A 20087-nucleotide genomic window follows, 5' to 3' on the forward strand; every position below is an offset into this window, starting at 1 on the left:
GCAGATTCAGCCCTATAAAGTCCAAAAACATAAATAAATAAAACTGAATCACTTTTCTGTATGCCTGAAACTAACACAACTTTGTAAATCAACTATACTTCAATTAAAAAAATAAATATGTAAGGAGAAGAAAGTGTGTTCTAGGTCTGTGGAGAGGCATGGGGTGAATACAGAGAAAAGCAGAGTGGTCGAGAGTTGTGTGGATGGATGAATGTGCAGGTGTTGGCAGGGGGATGGATGGATTAGATACACGGAGGGATGGATGGGTGACACAGACAGAAAGGTTTTTATTATGTTAAATGTTAAGTGAGGAATTTCTCTTAGGAGGAGAACCATCAAGGATTAAGAGAGTATCTTGTTGACGTCTCTGAGTAAAAATGAGGAAGCCTACAGACATGGTTAGACAGAGAAGTGAACTGCTTTGCTTAAAAAAAAAAAAAAATAAGAGAAAATACGAACTACTGATGGGATAGGCTAAGGAAGGGAGGATTAAGGGAGATGATAGAAAGATTGAGAAAAAGGTGGGGGAGTTCCTGGAGTGGCTCAGCGGTTAACGAATCTGACTAGCATCCATGAAGACGCAGGTTTGACCCCTGGCTTTGCTCAGTGGGTTAAGGATCTGGCGTTGCCGAGAGCTGTGGTGTAGGCTGACAGCTATAGCTCCGATTAGACCCCTAGCCTGGGACCTCCATATACTGTGGGTGTGTCCCTAAAAAGCAAAAAATGGGAAAAGAAAAAAAAAGGAAAAAAGGTGGGAGGAGGGCAAGTTCTAGGAACCAGGCATGGGGCCTGGTTGGGGGGATGGGGAGCAAAATGAGAAACTGGGCAGTGACAAGCAGCCCAGCCTTAATGCCAAATCTTGAGTAAATTCTACACTGTGTAAGAAGAACATTGTATACAAAAGGGAAGGGGCTATGGTTCTAACTTGGGCTGAAGCAGGGTTGGGAAAAGGGAGAAGAGACACAATTGATTTTTTTTTCTTTTTGTTTTTTATAATTGTTTAATTTTTTAAATTTGAGATCCAAGTGATTTTTAATTCAACTGGAAATTGTAAGAAATCTCAGAGATATGAGGCAACAAAAAGTCTCTCTGGCTCTACATGTTATAGAAGCTCCAGCCATTCTTTTAAATATTCAATAGAAAGATTACCTCATAAGGCTGGGGATGCCCAGGGCAGCTATACTCCAAGCGACAGACGATTAGATAGAAAGAAGGATGGACTGATTGATGATGCATCAGTCAGTGACCTACTGATCACTTTACTTGTCCCTCATCTGCTTCTCTTCCAAGTGTTTGACCGTGGATATTCTGAGTTTCTATCATTGTAAACATTCTATTGGACCGTCCTCATAGAGTTGCCCACTTGAAGAACAATTTGAGGAGCTCCCACTGTGTCACAGTGGGTTAAGCATCTGAATGCAGCAGCTTGGGTTTTATCCCTGGCCCAGCACAGTGCATTAAAAGTCCTGCTTAGGGAGTTCCCATCGTGGCGCAGTGGTTAACGAATCCGACTAGGAACCATGAGGTTGCGGGTTCGGTCCCTGCCCTTGCTCAGTGGGTTAACGATCCGGCGTTGCCGTGAGCTGTGGTGTAGGTTGCAGACACGGCTCAGATCCCGCGTTGCTGTGGCTCTGGCGTAGGCCGGTGGCTACAGCTCCGATTGGACCCCTAGCCTGGGAACCTCCATATGCCGCAGGAGCGGCCCAAGAAATAGCAACAATAACAACAACAACAACAACAACAACAACAACAAAAAGACAAAAGACAAAAAAAAAAAAAACAAAGTCCTGCTTAGCTGCAGCTGTGGCATAGGTCACAGCTGTGACTCAGATTCAGTCCCTGGCCTGTGAACTTCCATATGTCATGGGTGTGGCCATAAAAAAACAACAAGAAACAAACAAAAAACCCCAATAAGAAAAGCAATTCGGGAGTTCCGTCATGGCTTGGCAGTAACGATCCCGACTAGTATCCATGAGGACTCGGGTTTGATCCCTGGCCTCACTCATGGGTTAACGGTCCCTCGCTGCTGTGAGTTGTGGTGTAACAGCTGCAGCTCCAATTCGACCTCTAGCCTGGGAGCAAGTGATTCCAAATCAGTGCTATAATCAGGTTTTGATGTCCTCAGGCCGTTTGATTAGAGACACAAAAATGGAAGCCATTCTGTTTGATTGCTTTCTTTTTTTGTGGGGAAGGGGGGAGGTCTTTTTAGGGTTGCATCCCTGGCATATGGAAGTTCCCAGGCTAGGGGTCAAATCGGGGCTGCAGCTGCCGGTCTAAGCCACAGCTCACAGCAACTTGGGACCCTTAACCCACTGAGTGAGGCCTGGGATCAAACCCCAGTTCTCAAGGGTACTAGTCAGGTTCATTACCATTGATCCACGACAGTAACTCCCCATTCTGTGTGATTTCCATCTCCCATGTCAAAATGTGTTATATCTCCCTCATCTCTTCCAGACGTGGGTTTCTTTTTATTTCAGTGTTTCTAGGGATGCCTGTTCATCAATTTGAGGTGTAAAGGATAGCAGAATTTGCCACCCCAAAATATGCCTTTTGTCATGAGGATTATTTCGAACCATTTTACAAAGGAAATCACTTGTAAAGGTATCTACCTCTCTGTATTAGGAAGAGAAGGTTGACTTTGACTTTTTTTTTTTTTAGCTTTTCAGGCCACACCAGCCACACATGGAGATTCCCAGGCTAGGGGTTGAATCAGTTACAGCTGCCAGCCACGGCCATAGCCACAGCCACAGCCACGCCAGATCCAAGCCACATCTGCAAACTACACTGCAGTGTGTGGCAACGCCAGATCCTTAACCCACTAAGCAAGGCCAGAGATCGAACCCAAAATTTCATGGAGACTATGTCGGGTCCTTAACCCACTGAGCCATGGGGAGATCTCCTGGGTCTTTTTGTTAAGCTGTCTTCTTTCAACTGGAGGTCTCAGCCAAGAATTCAGAAGAGTAGAGGAAAAATGATTTCCCCTCCCCTATCACTTCTCCACTGAGCTCCACAAAATGAATTCACTCTATTCTTCTTCACAGGCTACACTCTTAATTTGGCTACCCCAAACACATCCTTCAAGTTTAGTGAAAATCTGTTGTGCAAATTTTCATGTAGTCCAGTAAGAGACAAACAGAATGAACTTGTGTTTTATTTACATAGATGTAAATACAACAAATATGCAACAATAAGCAAATGTTTAAATAAAATGTGGTACCTTCCAATGAAACGCTCTTGTGGATTCATTTAAAATGATAGATATAGGAGTTCCCGTCGTGGCGCAGTGATTAGCAAATCTGACTAGGAACCATGAGGTTTCGGGTTCGGTCCCTGACCTTGCTCAGTGGGTTAAGGATCCAGCGTTGCCGTGAGCTGTGGTGTAGGTTGCAGACGCGGCTCGGATCCAGAGTTGCTGTGGCTCTGGTGTAGGCCGGTGGCTACAGCTCCGATTCAACCCCTAGCCTGGGAACCTCCATATGCCGCGGGAGCGGCCCAAAGAAATAGCAAAAAGACAAAAAAAAAAAAAAAAAAAAAAGATAGATATAAATCATTTAGCGGTATAGGAAAATGTTCATGATATAACATGAATTAAAACAAAGATGTACATTTGTATCATACAGGTACACAGAAGTGCATCTCTATACACAATACACACAGAACACATGACAGGGAGTTCCCATTGTGGCTCAGCAGGTTAGGAACCTGACTCAGTGTCTGTGACGATTCAGGTTCCATTCCTGGCCTCGCTCATCAGTGTTGCAAACTGCAGCATAAGTTGCAGATGTGGCTCAGATCCGGTGTTGCTTTGGCTGTGGTGTAGGCCTGCAGCTGCAGCTCTGATTGGACCCCTAGTTCAGGAATTACCATATGCCATAGGTGAGGCTGTAAAAAGAAGAAAAAAAAAAAGAACACATAGATTAAAAAGTTGTTAGCTATGATTGCCATTTCTAAGTAGCGAGATCCATGTGCTTTTATTTTCTTTTTTTTCTGCTGATCAATGGGCTTTCTTTTTTTTTTTTTTTTAATTATTTTCCCACTGTACAGCAAGGGGGTCAGGTCATCCTTAGATGTATACATTGCAGTTACAGTTTTTTCCCCCACCCTTTCTTCTGTTGCTACATGAGTATCTAGACATAGTTCTCTATTTTCTTCTTTGAACTGTTTTCTCACTATTTTACCATGTACTACTTTACTAAGCCAAAAAAAAAAGGCAATGAAAGGTTATCAAAAAGTCAGTAAACAATATCAAATAGAAGGCAAACAGCTGTAGATGCACTGGAAATAAGAAGGAGAATCAAAAGTATGTAGAGCCAGGACAGAATTTAGGAGCAGCTATGATTAGCCACCTTGGGTTCTACTTCCTCAGCTCTAAAGAGTTGGGGGCTCAGCTGATCCCAGTGACCTCCACCCCAACCTGATAAATGGTCATTTTAAAAAAATGTTTATTTTATTGAAGTATAGTTGATTTACAATGTTGTGTTAATTTCTTCAATACAGCAGTGATTCAGTTCTACATATATACATTCATTGTCTTATTTTTTCCATTATGGTTTATCATAGGACATTAAGTATAGTTCTCTATGCTATGCAGCAGCGAAGTTTTATATATATATAAAAGTAATAGTTTGCATCTGCTAATCTCAAACTCCCAGTCCATCCCACTCCCTCTCCCCTCCCCCTTGGCAACAAGTCTATTTTCTATGTCTGTGAGTCTGTTTTGTAGATAGGTTCATTTATGTCTTATTTTAGATAGCGCATATAAATGATATCACATGGTATTTTTCTTTGACTTACTTTACTTAGTATGATAATCTCTAGGTCCATCTTTGTTACTGAAAAAGGGCATTATTTCATTCTTTTTTTTATTTTTTATTTTTTTGTCTTTTTGCCTTTTATAGGGCCACACCTGTGGCATATGGAGGCTCCCAGGCTAGGGGTCGAATCGGAGCTGTAGCCACTGGCCTATGCCAGAGTCACAGCAACACAGGACCCGAGCCATGTCTGTGACCTACACCACAGCTCATGGCAATGCCAGATCCTTAACCCACTGAAAAAGACCAGGGATTGAACCCAAAACCTCATAGTCCCTAGTTAGATTCGTTAACCACTGAGTCACGACAGGAACTCCTATTTCATTCTCTTTTATGGCTGAGTAGTATTCCATTGTATGTTTGTATCATGTCGCCTTTACGCATTCATCTGTCAGGAGACTTTAGGTTGTTTCCATGTCTTGACTATTATAAATAGTGCTACCATGGAGACTGGAGTGAATGTGTCTCTTTGTCTGGATATATATAAAGGGCATTTGTCTTTGATTTCATCCATCAGTCTTTTACTGAATTTTTATTTAGGTTATCAAAATATTTAAGTTCTGAAATGTTCTTCCTTCTCTATTCTTTAAAAAGTTCAATCTTGTCTTCTGAATGCAACAACTTTTATCTCTCAGGTAGCTTTTCTGTGTGCTTACGTTTTTCCCTGTTCCCTCTGGCTTTTCTATTAGCTTGTTTGAGCCCTGCCCTTCGAGCTGGCTCATCTGTGCACAAAGTTAGGCTCCACAAAAACGATACGTAGCTCCATGTGTTACAAGACATGTTGACTCTCTGTCTTTCCTTTATGATGATCAGACAATGAGGCAGCCTTTATTTTGGTAGAGCTCCCAGTATCAGTTTTTCCCCCATGCTATTCAGAATTTCCAGGGAACAGTAATACAGTAATAGTACTAATAACAGGTGACAATTATAAAGCACAGAGCGTATGGTGGACACTGTTCTAAGGGCTTTCTGTGTATTAATTCACTTACTACTCATAATGATTGCCACCATGTAGGTACTCTTATCATCTCCCTTGTGAGCAAACCAAGGCACCGACAGGTTGAGTGACATGGTTACACTGCTTCCATACTGGCAGATATCTGAACCCAAGCAGGCTGACCACTGAGTCCCTATTCTCATTCCTGATACCCTCCTGTCTCTCTACTCACTGCCTAATGGCAACTGGTCCTGAGCCTGTTGGGAGAGGAAGCTAGGAAAATGCCCCTGAAGAAAGTACACTTGCACTTATTATTATTAATGCCCCATCTTCAGCCTGGAGCTGCTACCCTGCCTAATCTTCAGTTTGGTGACTTTTGGTTCCAAAAACCACTTTGGGAAAATAAACCCACAGTTTTGGTAGAAGGAGCAGGAGCTTGTGCAAAGAGGTGGGAATCAGGGTAGCCTAGGGTGGAGAAGGGGAACCAGAAACCTAACTATGCTAAATTCAGACTTTTGGCCCAAACTTCAATTTTTACATCCAAGCTTTGCTACAGCCTCTTCCAAGGGCTGAGCTTCTTGGGGAATATTCCAAGCAAATGGGATCATTTCTGGTGGAAATGACCACCTGATTTCACATTCCCCTTCAAAATCAGTTGCCATAACTTCATCTTCCCTTTTTCTAAAATTTATTGAAATTTTAAAACTGTTGTCTCCTACTTTCTAAATTAGCTTGGGTATAATACTAGTATCTAATGTAAGGAGCCTATTCAAATATCACCAGTTGTCACAGTACTGTCCTTTCTAGCAAAAGGAGCAAATCCAAGGTCACAGTGCGATTGGTTGGTTCCTCTGAGAAGCAGACACCACGATTAGCCATATGAGAGATTTATGAGGGGAAACACCAGTGAAAGATTAGTGGGTAGGAGTAGGCAGGGAGCCCTATCAGATCAGGACATATGTGAAAAAAGAGTGGGAAGGAAGTATTAAGAATGAAGATCTGGGAGTTCCTACTGTGGTACACTGGAAATGAATCCAACTAGTAACCATGAGATTGCAGGTTTGATCCCTGGCCTTGCTCAGTAGGTTAAGGATCCAGCATTGCCCTGAGCTATGATGTAGGTTGCAGACATGGCTCAGATGCCGAGTTGCTATGGCTGTAGTGTAGGCCGGCAGCTGAAGCTCCAATTTGACCCCTAGCCTGGAAACTTCCACGTACTACAGTTGCAGCCCTAAAAAGCCAACAAACAAACAAACAAAAAAGAATGAAGAACTTCAGGAGGTCCCGCTGTAACAGTGAGTTAGTGATCCAGCTTGTCTCTGTGACATTGCTTGTTCCATCCCTGGCCCAGCACGGTGGGTTAAGGATTTGGCATTGTCCCAGCTGGCTCAGATTTGATCCCTGGCCAGAAAATTCCATATGCTGTGTGGTTTATTTAAAAAAGAGGTGGGGGGAGAAAAGAGGAAGAATAAAGAGTGCCTGACCACAACACAGTTGTGAGAACACGTTGACCAGGCCATGAGTGGTCTCTGAGATTACATTTGCCATTAAAGGAAGCTCTGTTGGGTAAACTGGTTCAGTTCTAGAGTCCTTAGACATGCTCTCTCACTGGGAGTGTGGGCTCATGAAGGAACGCTGCAGTGGGTCCATGGGCAGCAAGTGGAGGCTGTCAAACGACTAGACTCCCCATGGCAGGGCCTCTTGAAGTGGGTCAGGATCCAGGCACCTTGACAGCCGGCATGGATGCATGGCATTCAGTCGTCCTGTCTCTTTGTCTCCTTTGGTCAGGAAGACTTCCTGTAGTTTTCTTGTCTTTTATGACCTTGACACTTTTGAGTCTGGGCCAGTTATTGTGTTAGACGTCCCTCAGTTGGGGTTCGACTAGTGTTCTCGTGATTAAAATTATACATTTTTATCAGCAGTATCCCAGAAACAATGCTGTGTTCTTCTATCAAGAAGCACACACTGTTGATGTGTCCTATTACTGGTAGTGTTGACTTTGATCACTAAATGAAGGTAAAGCCTGCCGGGTTTCTCCACTGTAAAGTTTGTGATCAATAATTATTCTATGTAGGCGTTCCCGTCGTGGCTCAGTGGTTAACGAATCCAACTAGGAACCATGAGGTTGCAGGTTTGATCCCTGGCCTTGCTCAGTGGGTTAAGGATCCGGCGTTGCCGTGAGCTGTGGTGTAGGTTGCAGATGTGGCTCGGATCCCAAGTTCCTGTGGCTCTGGCAGAGGCCGGCAGCTACAGCTCTGATTAGACCCCTAGCCTGGGAACCTCCATATGCCGTGGGTGTAGCCCCAGAAAAGGAAAAAGACTAAATAAATAAATAAATAAATATTCTATGTAAATATCCAATTCCTCACTAAACTTTTACCTACCTACTATTTTAATATCCATTGAGGACTCTGGCCTAAACCATGACTACTATGATGGTTGCCAAATGGTGAGTTTCTAATTCCATCACGCCATCTACATTCACTAGTTGGCATTAGTGAATGCAAGGAAAACTTCTTCTCTTGCCATTTATTCAGTCATTCATATATTTATATCAGTATGGGCTCATGGATTTCAATTTTATTCAATGGTGTTTTTTTTTAATTGAAGCATAGTTGATTTACAATACTGTGTTAGTTCCAGGTGGACCAAAAAGTAATTCAATTCTTTCCAATTCTTTTCTATTATAGGTTATTGCAAGATACTGAATATAGGGAGTTCCCTTTGGGGCTCAGTGGTAACAAACCCGACTAGTATCCATGAGGATGCAGGTTCAATCCCTGGCCTCAACCAGTGGGATAAGGATCTGGTGTTGCTGTGAGCTTCGATGTAGGTCACGGACAAAACTTGGATCCCAGGCTGTGGTATAGGCCAGCAGCTACAGTTCTGATTCGACCCCAGCCTAAGAACTTCCATATGCCGCAGGTGTGGCCCTAAACAAAGGGACAAAAAAAAAAAAAAAAAAAAAAAAAAAGATACTGAATATAGTTCCCTGTGCTATACAGTAAGTCCTTGTTGTTTATTTATTTTATATATGGTAGTGTGCATTTGTTAATCCCATACTCTTAATTTATCCTTGCCCCTCTCACCCTTTTATTCATTGGTAATTCTATTTAATACTCAAAGTATACATTTGAGCCACTGGGAGCCCCTTCAAGTTTGTTTCTATACCCCTTTGAGATATATGCTCCCTTTGAGAATTTTCCTACTTTTTGGCTCTCGAAGTGTTCCAAGTTCACATTATATTACACCAGCCCTTTAGTTGGCCATTCCCCAAAAGAGTCCTGATTCTTTTTATTTTTTTTTTTATTGAATTTATTTTTTTGGCCACACCTGCAGCATTCAGAAATTCCCCAGCCAGTGATCAAATCTGCACCACAGCAGTGACCTAAGCCATAGCAGTGACAATGCTGGATCCTTAACCTGCTGAGCCACCAAGGAGCACCCCTGATTCTTTTTAGTAGAGAATGATATTTACAAATCAAGATTTGGGTTCTGATATGCTCATTGCTACTAGATAAACACTGCTTCTAGTTCCTATTAGAAGTCAGAGCTAGGAAATGTGTGTGTGTACACACTCCCCCACATACTTGCATCTACATCAATTCTATAATACATTCAGTTAAATGTATCTAGTTTGGATACATACACATGGATTTTGACATGGATATATACATAGATATAGATGTAGAGATAGGGATAGAGATAAGTAAATACAGATACACTATGAGTTTTCACCAATACCTCCAGTTACAATCCAACACAACAGGATTCCTTCTATCCTTCTCTTTTTTGTGTTTGTAACATTTTTCCCTACCAGTAAGAAACCTGCCTCCTTTTTCTTTCTTTTTTTTTTTTTAAGGGCCACACCTGCCACATATGGTATGGAAGTTTCCAGGCTAGGGGTCAAACTGGAGCTACAGCCTCTGGCCACAGCAATGCAGGATCTGAGCCATGTCTGCGACCTACACCACACTCACGGCAATGCCAGACCCTTAATCCACTGAGCAAGGCCAGGGATAGAACCCATATCCTCACGATGCTAGTCGGGTTAGTTACTGCTGAGCCAAAAGGCGAACTGCAAACCTGGCTCCTATTGTCCTCAGTATATTAACTTACCTGCTCAGGTAAGTTGTATGTAACCAAACTCCCAACTGCACTGACCACCTCCTGGCTCAGCAGCCTCCTTCCTCAGTTCCCAGCCACACCAGTGCCACCTTGCTTGGCCATCTCCTCAGTTAGCCCTCAATATTCCAGTTTTCAGTGACCAAGTACCTCTTTCACATCTCAGAAGATTGGTTCCGAAAATTCAAGTCAACTTAAAAAGGTTGATACAAGACCATTTTCAGCTACTCAAGACCCACCAACCCATAATCATCTACTCTACAAACTCAGTGTGGGTTAGCATAATGGTCCCATCTTTCCCCGCCAGGCCCAAGACCACTACATTTAACTCACAGAAATCCCTACCTTTGAATATTTCAGCAAAAAAGTTAGGAGTGATAGCATCAGTCTTTCTGCCCAGAAGGCTCTGAACCCATTATCCAAATTAAACCACTCACTTCTCAGAATTCTGCAGAGATCAACTCTTTGCAAATTCAGACAAAATGAATCTTTGCACCTCTTTATTTTTCAGTATCAGGGCTTGTATGGCTACCAGGTTCTCACAAGATTTACAAATGGGTGACCCCTCTGCCTCTACCTGCCCACTAAATAGCTATCATATTCTCTTAGTATAGAACAGGAAAAAAAATAAAGCAACCTTTTGCAGGACATTTATCATATGTCAAGTAAAATCACTTGTCTATTGGTCTCAAGCCTCTAGATTGTTAAGATTTTGAAAGCAGGTACTGTATCATTTTTCATCTTTGTAGCCCAGCACCTAACATACTGTCTAGTTGTTGTAGACAATATAATTTTTTAAACCTTTCTTTGAACCTTTCCTTTCTTCTCCCTCTTTGTACTTCAGGGCTCATACTATTTACCAATGCATGCACTTTGTAAGTTTCCATTGTTTTATCTTTATAACTCCAAGGTCTCCACTATAGTCAGTACACTAATGGCAATTAAGGGACAGTGTCAGGATGTCTTGGAGAAATGACTATTGTAGAGGTTTTGATCTCTACCAGAGTGCTGTTCAAGACACCTTCCAAGGACCTCCTTTTACTAGAACATTTTTAGTTCTTGAAGGCCACCATTTCTTGGAGACTTTTCCTGAACACCGTGCCTTATGGCTATACCAATGACTGTTTTACTAGCAGGACTAGAGGCGTGCTGAGGTCTCATAAGCTCATCAGAGCAGACCTTCACCTGCAGCTCAACACCAACTTTGGGCAGCAACTTCAAAGCACAGGATGAGTGTCCTTCCAATGAGATGTATCTGCTCCCCCTCCCTAACACTGGAAAGGAGTCTGATTGGGATGAGCTCCCCAGTTCCCTTGGTTCCCAAACCAAGTGTCCTCAGGTGTTGTTTTAGAAAGGTCTACACATGGGTATTTCTATCTGAACTCTCCTCACTTGCACGCTTGAAAATGGAATTTGACCTCACCCCAATGCACTGTCTCCCTTCCCTGAGACTGGATGAACTCAGGGGCATCAAATACTTTACCCTCCCTTCCCTTTGTCAAGAAGTCGGAGGATCTCCTGTTCTTTTCCTTTTAGCTGTGTGAGCGCTACAAGGAATAGATAATACACATAATATCTAAACCATCACAAGCATAAAGAAAGTGAAAATACAGAAGGCTTCCCAATTTTTTCATGTACTACCATTACCCTAACACCAAACTCAGAGAAAGATAACAGAAAAAGGAAAACTACTGTCTAATATTACATGGGATCATAGATGCAAAAATCCTAGTAAAAAACTGGCACATAAAATCCAAGTATTATAATAATAATATATCAAAACCAAGTGAGGCATAGCCCCAAAATATGAAGATGGTTCACCATTAGAAAATTAACCATGTTAATTCAGAAAAGCAGTATTTCAGAGTTCCTGTTGTGGCTCAGCAAACCACAACTAGTATCCATGAGGATGCAGGCTCTATCCCTGGCCCCATTCATTGGGTTAAGTATCTGGTGTTGCAGTGAGCTGTGGTGTAGGTTACACATGTGACTCGGATCTGGCATTTCTGTTGCTGTTGTGTTGGCTGGCAACCATAGCTTTGATTTGACCCCTAGCCTGGGAACCCCCATGCCAGGGGTGTGGTCCTAAAAAAAAAAAAAAAGAAAAAGAAAAAAAGAAATATTTCAACATATGTTAAGAAAGTTCTTCATGACTTAAGCTCTATTCCTGATGTTTAAACATTCTTAGTAAACTGGGACTGGATATAGGTGTTCTTAATTTGATACACCAAAGAAATTCCAACAGAAATAATACTTAATGGTGAACAATTAGAATCATTCCCATTAAACCTGAAAAGATGATATGGTTTGGGTTCAATTCCTGGCCCAGGAACTTCTGTGTGTCCCAGGTGTGGCCCCCCAAAAAGAATAAAAAACCTGGAAAGAGACCTTTCAATATTGTGTTATTGATCATAGGCAACACAATGAGATAGGAATTGAAATGAGAGTTATACATGCAGAACAGGGAAAACAAAAGTGTCAATATGATTGTCTACTAGAAAATCCAAAAATAATAATAATAATAATAATAATGATAAGCCATTAAGACTAATCAGAGTTCAGCAAAAAACAAAAACTGAAACAAAAAAGAGAAAAAATTTTAAGAAAAATAGAATTTAAAAAATGAAAAACAAACATATGAAACAATTTTCATTCTCACTATAAATCAAATAACTGAATTAAAACAATGCCTTGCAAATTATTATTATTAATTTTTTAAATTTAGAGGTTTAATTTTTTAGGAAAAGATTTGGCAATAAGAACTAGAAAAAGATCCCTCCTTTGGCTTCTGCCAAAGCTCGATCCTAAGGAAATATTCTAAGACATATGCATAAAAATGTTCATAGACTACTTTTACAGAAAAATCTGGGGAAAAAAAATTTAATGTCCAACAAAAGAATCATATATTGGGGAGTTCCCTTCGTGGCCCAGCGGTTAGTGAATCCGACTAGGATCCATGAGGATGCTGGTTTGATTCCTGGCGTTACTCGGTGGGTTAAGGATCCAGCATTGCTGTGAGCTGTGGTGTTCCAGACACGGCTAGGATCCCTTGTTGCTGTGGCTCTGGCTAGGCCAGTAGCTACAGCTCCAATTCAACCCCTAGCCTGGGAACTTCCATATGGCATGGGTGTGGTCCTAAAAAGCAGGGGGAAAAAAAAGGCTCATATATTGACTTTAAAAATATTGTTCTTTATCACTAGAAGATATTTAAAGTTCTCTGTATCAACACTGGAAAACATTAAATAAGTGAAAAATTAAGACAATGTTTATGCTTGCTGTGATAACTACATAAAAATGAATTTGCAGAAAAGTGTCACAGGAAGTGTAGCATGGTCAAGAACTCAGACTCTGAATTGGAAGTTATGACTTCAGGGAGTTCCTGTCATGGTTCAGCAGAAACAAATCTTGGAGTTCCCGTCGTGGCGCAGTGGTTAACGAATCCGACTAGGAACCATGAGGTTGCGGGTTCGGTCCCTGCCCTTGCTCAGTGGGTTAACGATCCGGCGTTGCCGTGAGCTGTGGTGTAGGTTGCAGACACGGCTCGGATCCCGCGTTGCTGTGACTCTGGCGTAGGCCGGTGGCTACAGCTCCGATTCGACCCCTAGCCTGGGAACCTCCATATGCCGTGGGAGCGGCCCAAGAAATAGCAACAATAACAACAACAACAACAACAACAACAACAACAACAAAAAAAGAAACAAATCTGACTAGTATCCATGAGGACTTGAGTTCGATCCCTGGCCTTGCTCAGTGGGTTAAGGATCCAGCGTTGCCAGGTGCTGTGGTGTAGGTTCCAGACTCAGGGAGGATCTCACATTGCTGTAACTGTGGCTGTGGCCAGCAGCTACAGCTCCAATTCAGACCCCTAGCCTGGAAACCTCCATATGCTGTGGGAGAGGCCCTAAAAAATTTTTAAAAAAAAAGGGAAGTTATGAATTCAAATCCTGGGGCTATCACTTCTTAGCTGTAAGACTTTGGCCAACTTACCTAATTTGCCTCAATTTCTTCACCTATAAAGAGTTAATATCTGCAAAGCTCCATGGATGGTGACGATGATTAAGTAAAGCCACCAATGATTGTTAATGAATGTGAATGCAACAAATCGGAGTTCCCGTCGTGGCGCAGTGGTTAACGAATCCGACTAGGAACCATGAGGTTGCGGGTTCGGTCCCTGCCCTTGCTCAGTGGGTTAACGATCCCGTGAGCTGTGGTGTAGGTTGCAGACGCGGCTCGGATCCCGCGTTGCTGTGGCCCTGGCGTAGGGCGGTGGCTACAGCTCCGATTCAACCCCTAGCCTGGGAACCTCCATATGCCGTGGGAGCGGCCCAAGAAATAGCAAAAAGACAAAAAAAAAAAAAAAAGCAACAAATCGCTAGTAGGCATAGTGTCAGGGGGATGAAAATTATGAGTGTTTTCTAAACTTTCTACAACATTAGTATCTTTGTTTTATAGTGAAAGTAGATATTGTAATATTTTAAAAATTATTTTAAAAGGAGCCTCTGTATAGCACAGGGAACTCTACCCAATAAACTGTGATAATCTATATGGGGAAAGAATCTGAAAAAGAATGGATGTATGTACATGTATAACTGAATCACTTTGTTGTACAGAAGAAATTATCACAACATTGTAAATCAACTATACTTCAATAAAACTTTAAAAAATGGAAAAAAGAAAGTCAATTAAAAAACAAAAGGGAGGCTCATTTCTAGTCTAGGCTAATCTCTTCTCTTGCCAATGATCCTATTTCCATTCCCTCTTTCTTATCTGGGGTCTGGTTCCAGCCATTCTCTCCTTTGTGTTATCTCTGGAAACTCCTACTGATTCACTAAATAAGTAAAAATATTGCTAAATGGAATCTTTACTCCATTCTCTTCACCACTTTTTTTTTTTTTTTTTTTTTTTGGTCTTTCTACCTTTTCTAGGGTTGCTCCCGTGGAGGTTCCTAGGCTAGGGGTCTAATTGGAGCTGTAGCCACCGGCCTACGCCAGAGCCAGAGCAATGCAGGATCCGAGCCTTGTCTGCAATGTACACCACAGCTCATGGCAACGCCGGGTCCTCAACCCACTGAGCAAGGCCAGGGATCGAACCCACAACCTCATGGTTCCTAGTCAGATTCGTGAACCACTGCGCCACAACAGGAACTCCCACCACTTTCTTAAGGGGAGAAAAAATTCACAAGGGTTTTCTGCAATTCTAATTTTGCTCTTCAGTATACTGGAATCTGAATTCTCCATCATGCTCTTCTAACAATGGTGCTAATTCTTTTAATGTCCAAAGCTAAATCATCTTTATTCTATTTACCCTATCAGAGACGTTTTCATACTGCAAGTCACTTTCTCTTTGAAACTCCCTTTTCTGTCCTCTCACATTTAGAAAGGAGGATGTGAGAGGTAGGAGGAAGCAGAGGTTTTAGAATTGCCTGTATTGGAAACCGGAAGCTGGTAACTGCTAGTGTGTGAGATCAGGTCTGAAGACATAGACTGCAGATCCAATCCAGAAAGGAGAAGCAGGCATGGTCAAGTGAGAAAAGAGCAGCTGGGGAAATCCAATAAGGAAACCAGAAAGCAAAGTGGGTCAAAGACAAAAGAACACCCTGAAGTCCCAAGGGGAACAAAAGTTTTGCAGATGCAGAAAAAATTCTGCAGAATCCTTGTGACCACTTCAGCAGAATTGTGATCTCAAATCTCATTGCATGGTATCCTTTATTCCCAGAATAACTTAAGGACACTGAATTTATTTATTTGTTTGTTTGTTTGCTTGCTTTTTATGGCTGCGCCTGAGACATATTTAGGCTCCCAGACTAGGGGTCTAATCCAAGCTGCAAGCTACTGCCCTGCACCACAGCCACAGCAACTTGGGATCCAAGCCACGTGTGCAACCACAGCTCACGTCAACGCCAGATCACTGACCCACTAAGCGAGGCCAGGGATTAAACCTGCTGAACCACAATGGGAACTTCCGTTCCCTTTATGTTGCTCGGTACCACCCTCTTAAACTCACCTCCTTCTTTTCTGACTGTTCTTTCTCCCATTTAATCATCCAGCCTTCTTACCATTTATCAAACATATATTTACTAAATGACCACTGTACACCAAGCATTGTGATATGCCATGAAAATACATAATAAATAAAAGAAAATCCTCGTCCTCAAGAATTCACCTAATTGACATTTCTTTCTCTGTCTTATATATTTCTAAGGTTCTTGCCTAGACCTTCTTCTCCCATCTCCACCCATGACTCCAACAGTCTCACATTAACAACTGTCTCCCTGGCTTTTCATCTGACATCCTGCAGATATTTCAAATGCAGGATGGCCAACACCAGATGTTCATTTGCCACCAAACAGAAAGAGATCGCATCAACCTAGAAACTCCTAAGTCATCCACCAACTTCCGTCTCTTTCGCCACATAGATCCACAACTGGACGGACGCTGTTAACAATACTGTCTCCTAAAAGCCTCCAGAATTGCTCTCTCCTCTCTATTCCAAGTCTACATTAACCTCAGGCCATCAATGCTTTGGAATAACCTTCTCACTTTTTCCTGTCATTCAATAGTCCCCCTTCCAGTCCACCATTATTATTGATATCAGAATTATCTTTCCAAAAGGCAAATTTTATTTATTTATTTCTTCATAAAGAACCATCATTGCTTCTGTATCCATATGTTTTACCCCTACATTCTCGACCTTCAGATTTCTTCTTCATCTTCATCTTACAACCATGCTGGCTACAAAGAATTGCTTACACCTCCCCAACACTAGAAGCTTTGATCATACTCTATGCCATTCTTCTTTCCCAAGATGCTCCAACCCTTTTTCCCATCTGACAAATACTGACACCTTTCTAAATTAGCTCAAATACTATTCGCTCTGTAAAGCCTTTCCCATCTCCTCCAAACAGACCTGTCCAAACTTTCCATTGAGCTCTATGTTAAAAGTGTATTTCTATTAAGGATCACATTTATTTTCTATCATTTAGATGTCTATACAATATCTGTTTGGTTATTGTCTCCAAAATTGGAAAGCCTAAACCCATAGGATAGGGATTATAATGCTTTATATTTTATAGTGCACTGTACCCAGCATAATGGCCATCACACATCTTTGCTGAGAGAATAAATAACTCAGAATAATGAATGGAAAAAGAAAAATGTTTTTGAAAAATGTACATGAATATTAGGATAAAATATGTATTGCAGTAAGAGGGTTGAGAAAATGCAGATTGAAGAATGAAATGTGGGTCAAAGGATGAAGGGAGAAATCAAGAAGAACCACTCCTGTGCATAGAAAACAAAGCTGACATCTAGAAAAGGAGGCAAAGAGTCAGAGGCAATCACATAAAGTAACAACTGAAGAACCGTCCAAAGGGACAAAGAATACCAGAATCTCAACAAAACCTTTGCAATTTGACTTCACAAATCCAAACAACTCTCATCAGTTTGTCATCTGGATAAAGTCATGGCTATACATAGGTCCTAGGGAAAGTACCAGAAAACAACTTACACTTGGCCAGCAAGGCGTCCGATCAAAAAACTTCCCGGAGTATATGGGTCTGATGTGATCTGGAGGTTCTACTCCCAGTTCAGTGTTCTCAGCCACCTTCTGCTCTTCATGTAGTTGAGCCAGCTGGCACTCAGATGGTTCTATCACCAAGCCCATATGAAGATCTGTAGGATTAGTTTCATCTGGATCCTCTGGTTGGGGTAGCCCCATGTCCACCTCCACAGGAGGCTCCATCTCTGCTTTGGGCTTCATCACCACACAGGTGGACTCTTTTTCCAGTTCCTGTCTAGGTTCCATATCCAAAACAAGTTGCTTCCCCATTGAAGCCCCTAATCCTTCAAGGTCACCAGCCACAGGACATCTCCTGCTCCCTACAGCCTGTGGACTTTTACACACCATGCCCAGTGGAGGCCGTTTTACCCTCCCAGGACAACACCCTGCCAAAAAACGCTCATTTTCTAAATCCACCCTTCCTGGCAACATACTCAGAGAAGGTTTTGTCTCCTGTAGGGCTGAGACCCTGTTGACTCCTAAATTACTCCCATCCATGAAGGTCCTAGAAATATCTAGTCTTTTTAACCTCATTTCAAGCCCTTTGCTTGATGGAGATTTTGTTTCTGATGATGCTATCCTCTCCTCATATTTATTAGTGCATGAGGAATCTTCTTTTCCTAATCTCACTCTGAGCCCTAACTCCGTAGGAGATGTTGTTCCCATGAAGACTCTTCTCTCTCCTAAGCCACCCTTTCCTTCCTGGACGAATCCCACCGCCATGCCCAGGGGAGATTTCCTCTCAGACACCCTCACTTTCCCAAGGGCACTCATCTCTAAGGGGTAAGCTGTACCCGGCTGGAGGGAAGATCCTAATGCTTTGGAGGACCCCAACACTTTGGGAGATGGCACGCTCACGAAAGAGCACATCTCCATTTGGACTCCCTGCCCACTGCTTCCTGCCTGCTGCTTAACACTTAACGGAGTTCACTGGGGAAAATGGAGAAAGGAGGTCTGTTTACCCGGTTACCTAGGAAACAGGGGCGGGGCTTGGAGCGCAATTCTTTCTCCCTCTTACTCCTCTCTCCATTTTTCTCTCCCTCTCTCTCCTCTTTCTTTCTCCCTCATTCCCTCCTTCTCCTCTCTTATTTCCCCCTTCTTTACTAGATTTGGAGGGCAAGAAAACTCGAAGAATTTGGTCTTGAGCACTAGAGCAAATAATCACCAACTTCTCTTTGGTTTCCTAAGCAATGCATTTTCCTTGGGATGAGTTCAGCCAGGTGCCTCCTCCTGGCCAAGGGCCTATGAATTTTACTTGTGACCAGGGATTAAATAACCCTATTTCTGTCGTGACCACCCATTTTAGGTACTTCCTTATGAAAGAACATGCACATTGTGTGTAGTTCTTTCAGCGCTTAAGAACTTTAAAAATTCTGCGAAGTTATTATTTGGCAGCTGTGGTAAGAAACACCTTAAAGTCTTTCAGAATACTTACACTTCAAATAGGCTTTAAAAAACATTTCAACTAACTATATTAAAATCTGAAATGCATTATGCAATAATGCATATTGAATTTTTTAAATAATATGGCAAATTTTGTTTTTAAGTATGGAATTTCCTTTAAATTCTCCTTAAATTCTTTCAAGTCTTGGGTGTTTCCACTGTGGCTTACTTGGTTAAAAACCCAAAGTAGTGTCCATGAGGATTTGGATTCCACCCCTGGCCTTGCTCAATGGGTTAAGGATCTGGTGTTGCCACAAGCTGCCACATAGTTCACAGATGTGGCTCAGATCCGGTGTTGCCATGGTTGTGGCATAGGCCAACAGCTTCTACCCCAAGCCTGGGAATTTCCATATGCCGCATGTGTGGCCATGAAAAAAAAAGTCTTTGAAATTTTAATGAATGTGAACTTGGTGAATACTTGTCATGTTCTACACATATAGGGTATGCAGAACACCTCTCTTGGAATTTTAATGGAATTTATGATTCCCCTTTTTAAAGAGCTTATGAAAAACTTGTAAATCCAAAAAAATTTTAAGTGATTGGGGGTACTACTTCACATTTGTAAAAACTATATTGTAATTTTCTAGATAGTATATTCTTCTTCCCCTAAACACTTTTTTTTCTTTTTTTGGCCACACCTGCAACATGTAAAAGTTCCCAGGCCAGTGTCCCAAACCACAGCAGTGACACTGACAAGGCCAGATCATTAACCCAATGAGTCACAAGATAATTCCTCCAAGCACTTCATTATTATTACACTTATTTGCTTTTTAGGGCCACACCCATGGCACATGTGGCTTCCCAGGCTAGGAGTCGAATCAGAGCTGTAGCTGCCAGCCTACACCACAGCCACAGCAATGCAACTCTGAGCCGTGTCTATGATCTACACCACAGCTCACAGCAACATGCTGGATACTTAACCTACTGATCAAGGCCAGGGATGGAACCCTCAATCTCATGGTTCCTAGTCAGATTCGTTTCTGCTGTGCCATGATGGGAAGTCCCCTCTAAGCACATCAAACGACTTAACTTGCTAGCAAGGTTTGTCTGTATAAGGGTTCATTTCATTTTTTTTTTTTTAAGTGGCCGAACCCAGGCCATACAGAAGTTCCCAGGCCAGAGACTGAATCTGAGCCACAGCTGTGATGCAGCTGCCACAACGCCAGATCCTTTAACCCACTGCACTGGGCTGGGGATCAAACCCTCGCCTCTGC

General features: G+C 42.2%; 1 protein-coding gene across 1 annotated transcript in view; it reads right to left on the reverse strand.

Moving 5' to 3' along the window:
• The window catches only part of EFHB (EF-hand domain family member B), a 64451-nt gene extending 46065 nt beyond the window's left edge, over nt 1–18386 (reverse strand). The window contains exon 1 of the mRNA XM_003132069.5: nt 17380–18386. Within this exon, the coding sequence (XP_003132117.3) occupies nt 17380–18306 (927 nt within the window). The 5' untranslated portion in view covers nt 18307–18386. The remainder of the gene's footprint in view (nt 1–17379) is intronic.
• Nucleotides 18387–20087: the final 1701 nt, after the last annotated feature.

This window comes from Sus scrofa, chromosome 13, assembly GCF_054392235.1.
Source record: "Sus scrofa isolate SSC_HxYL_T2T_F1_AM1 chromosome 13, Sscrofa_HxYL_maternal_Yorkshire_Landrace_v2.0, whole genome shotgun sequence".
NCBI lineage: Eukaryota > Metazoa > Chordata > Mammalia > Artiodactyla > Suidae > Sus > Sus scrofa.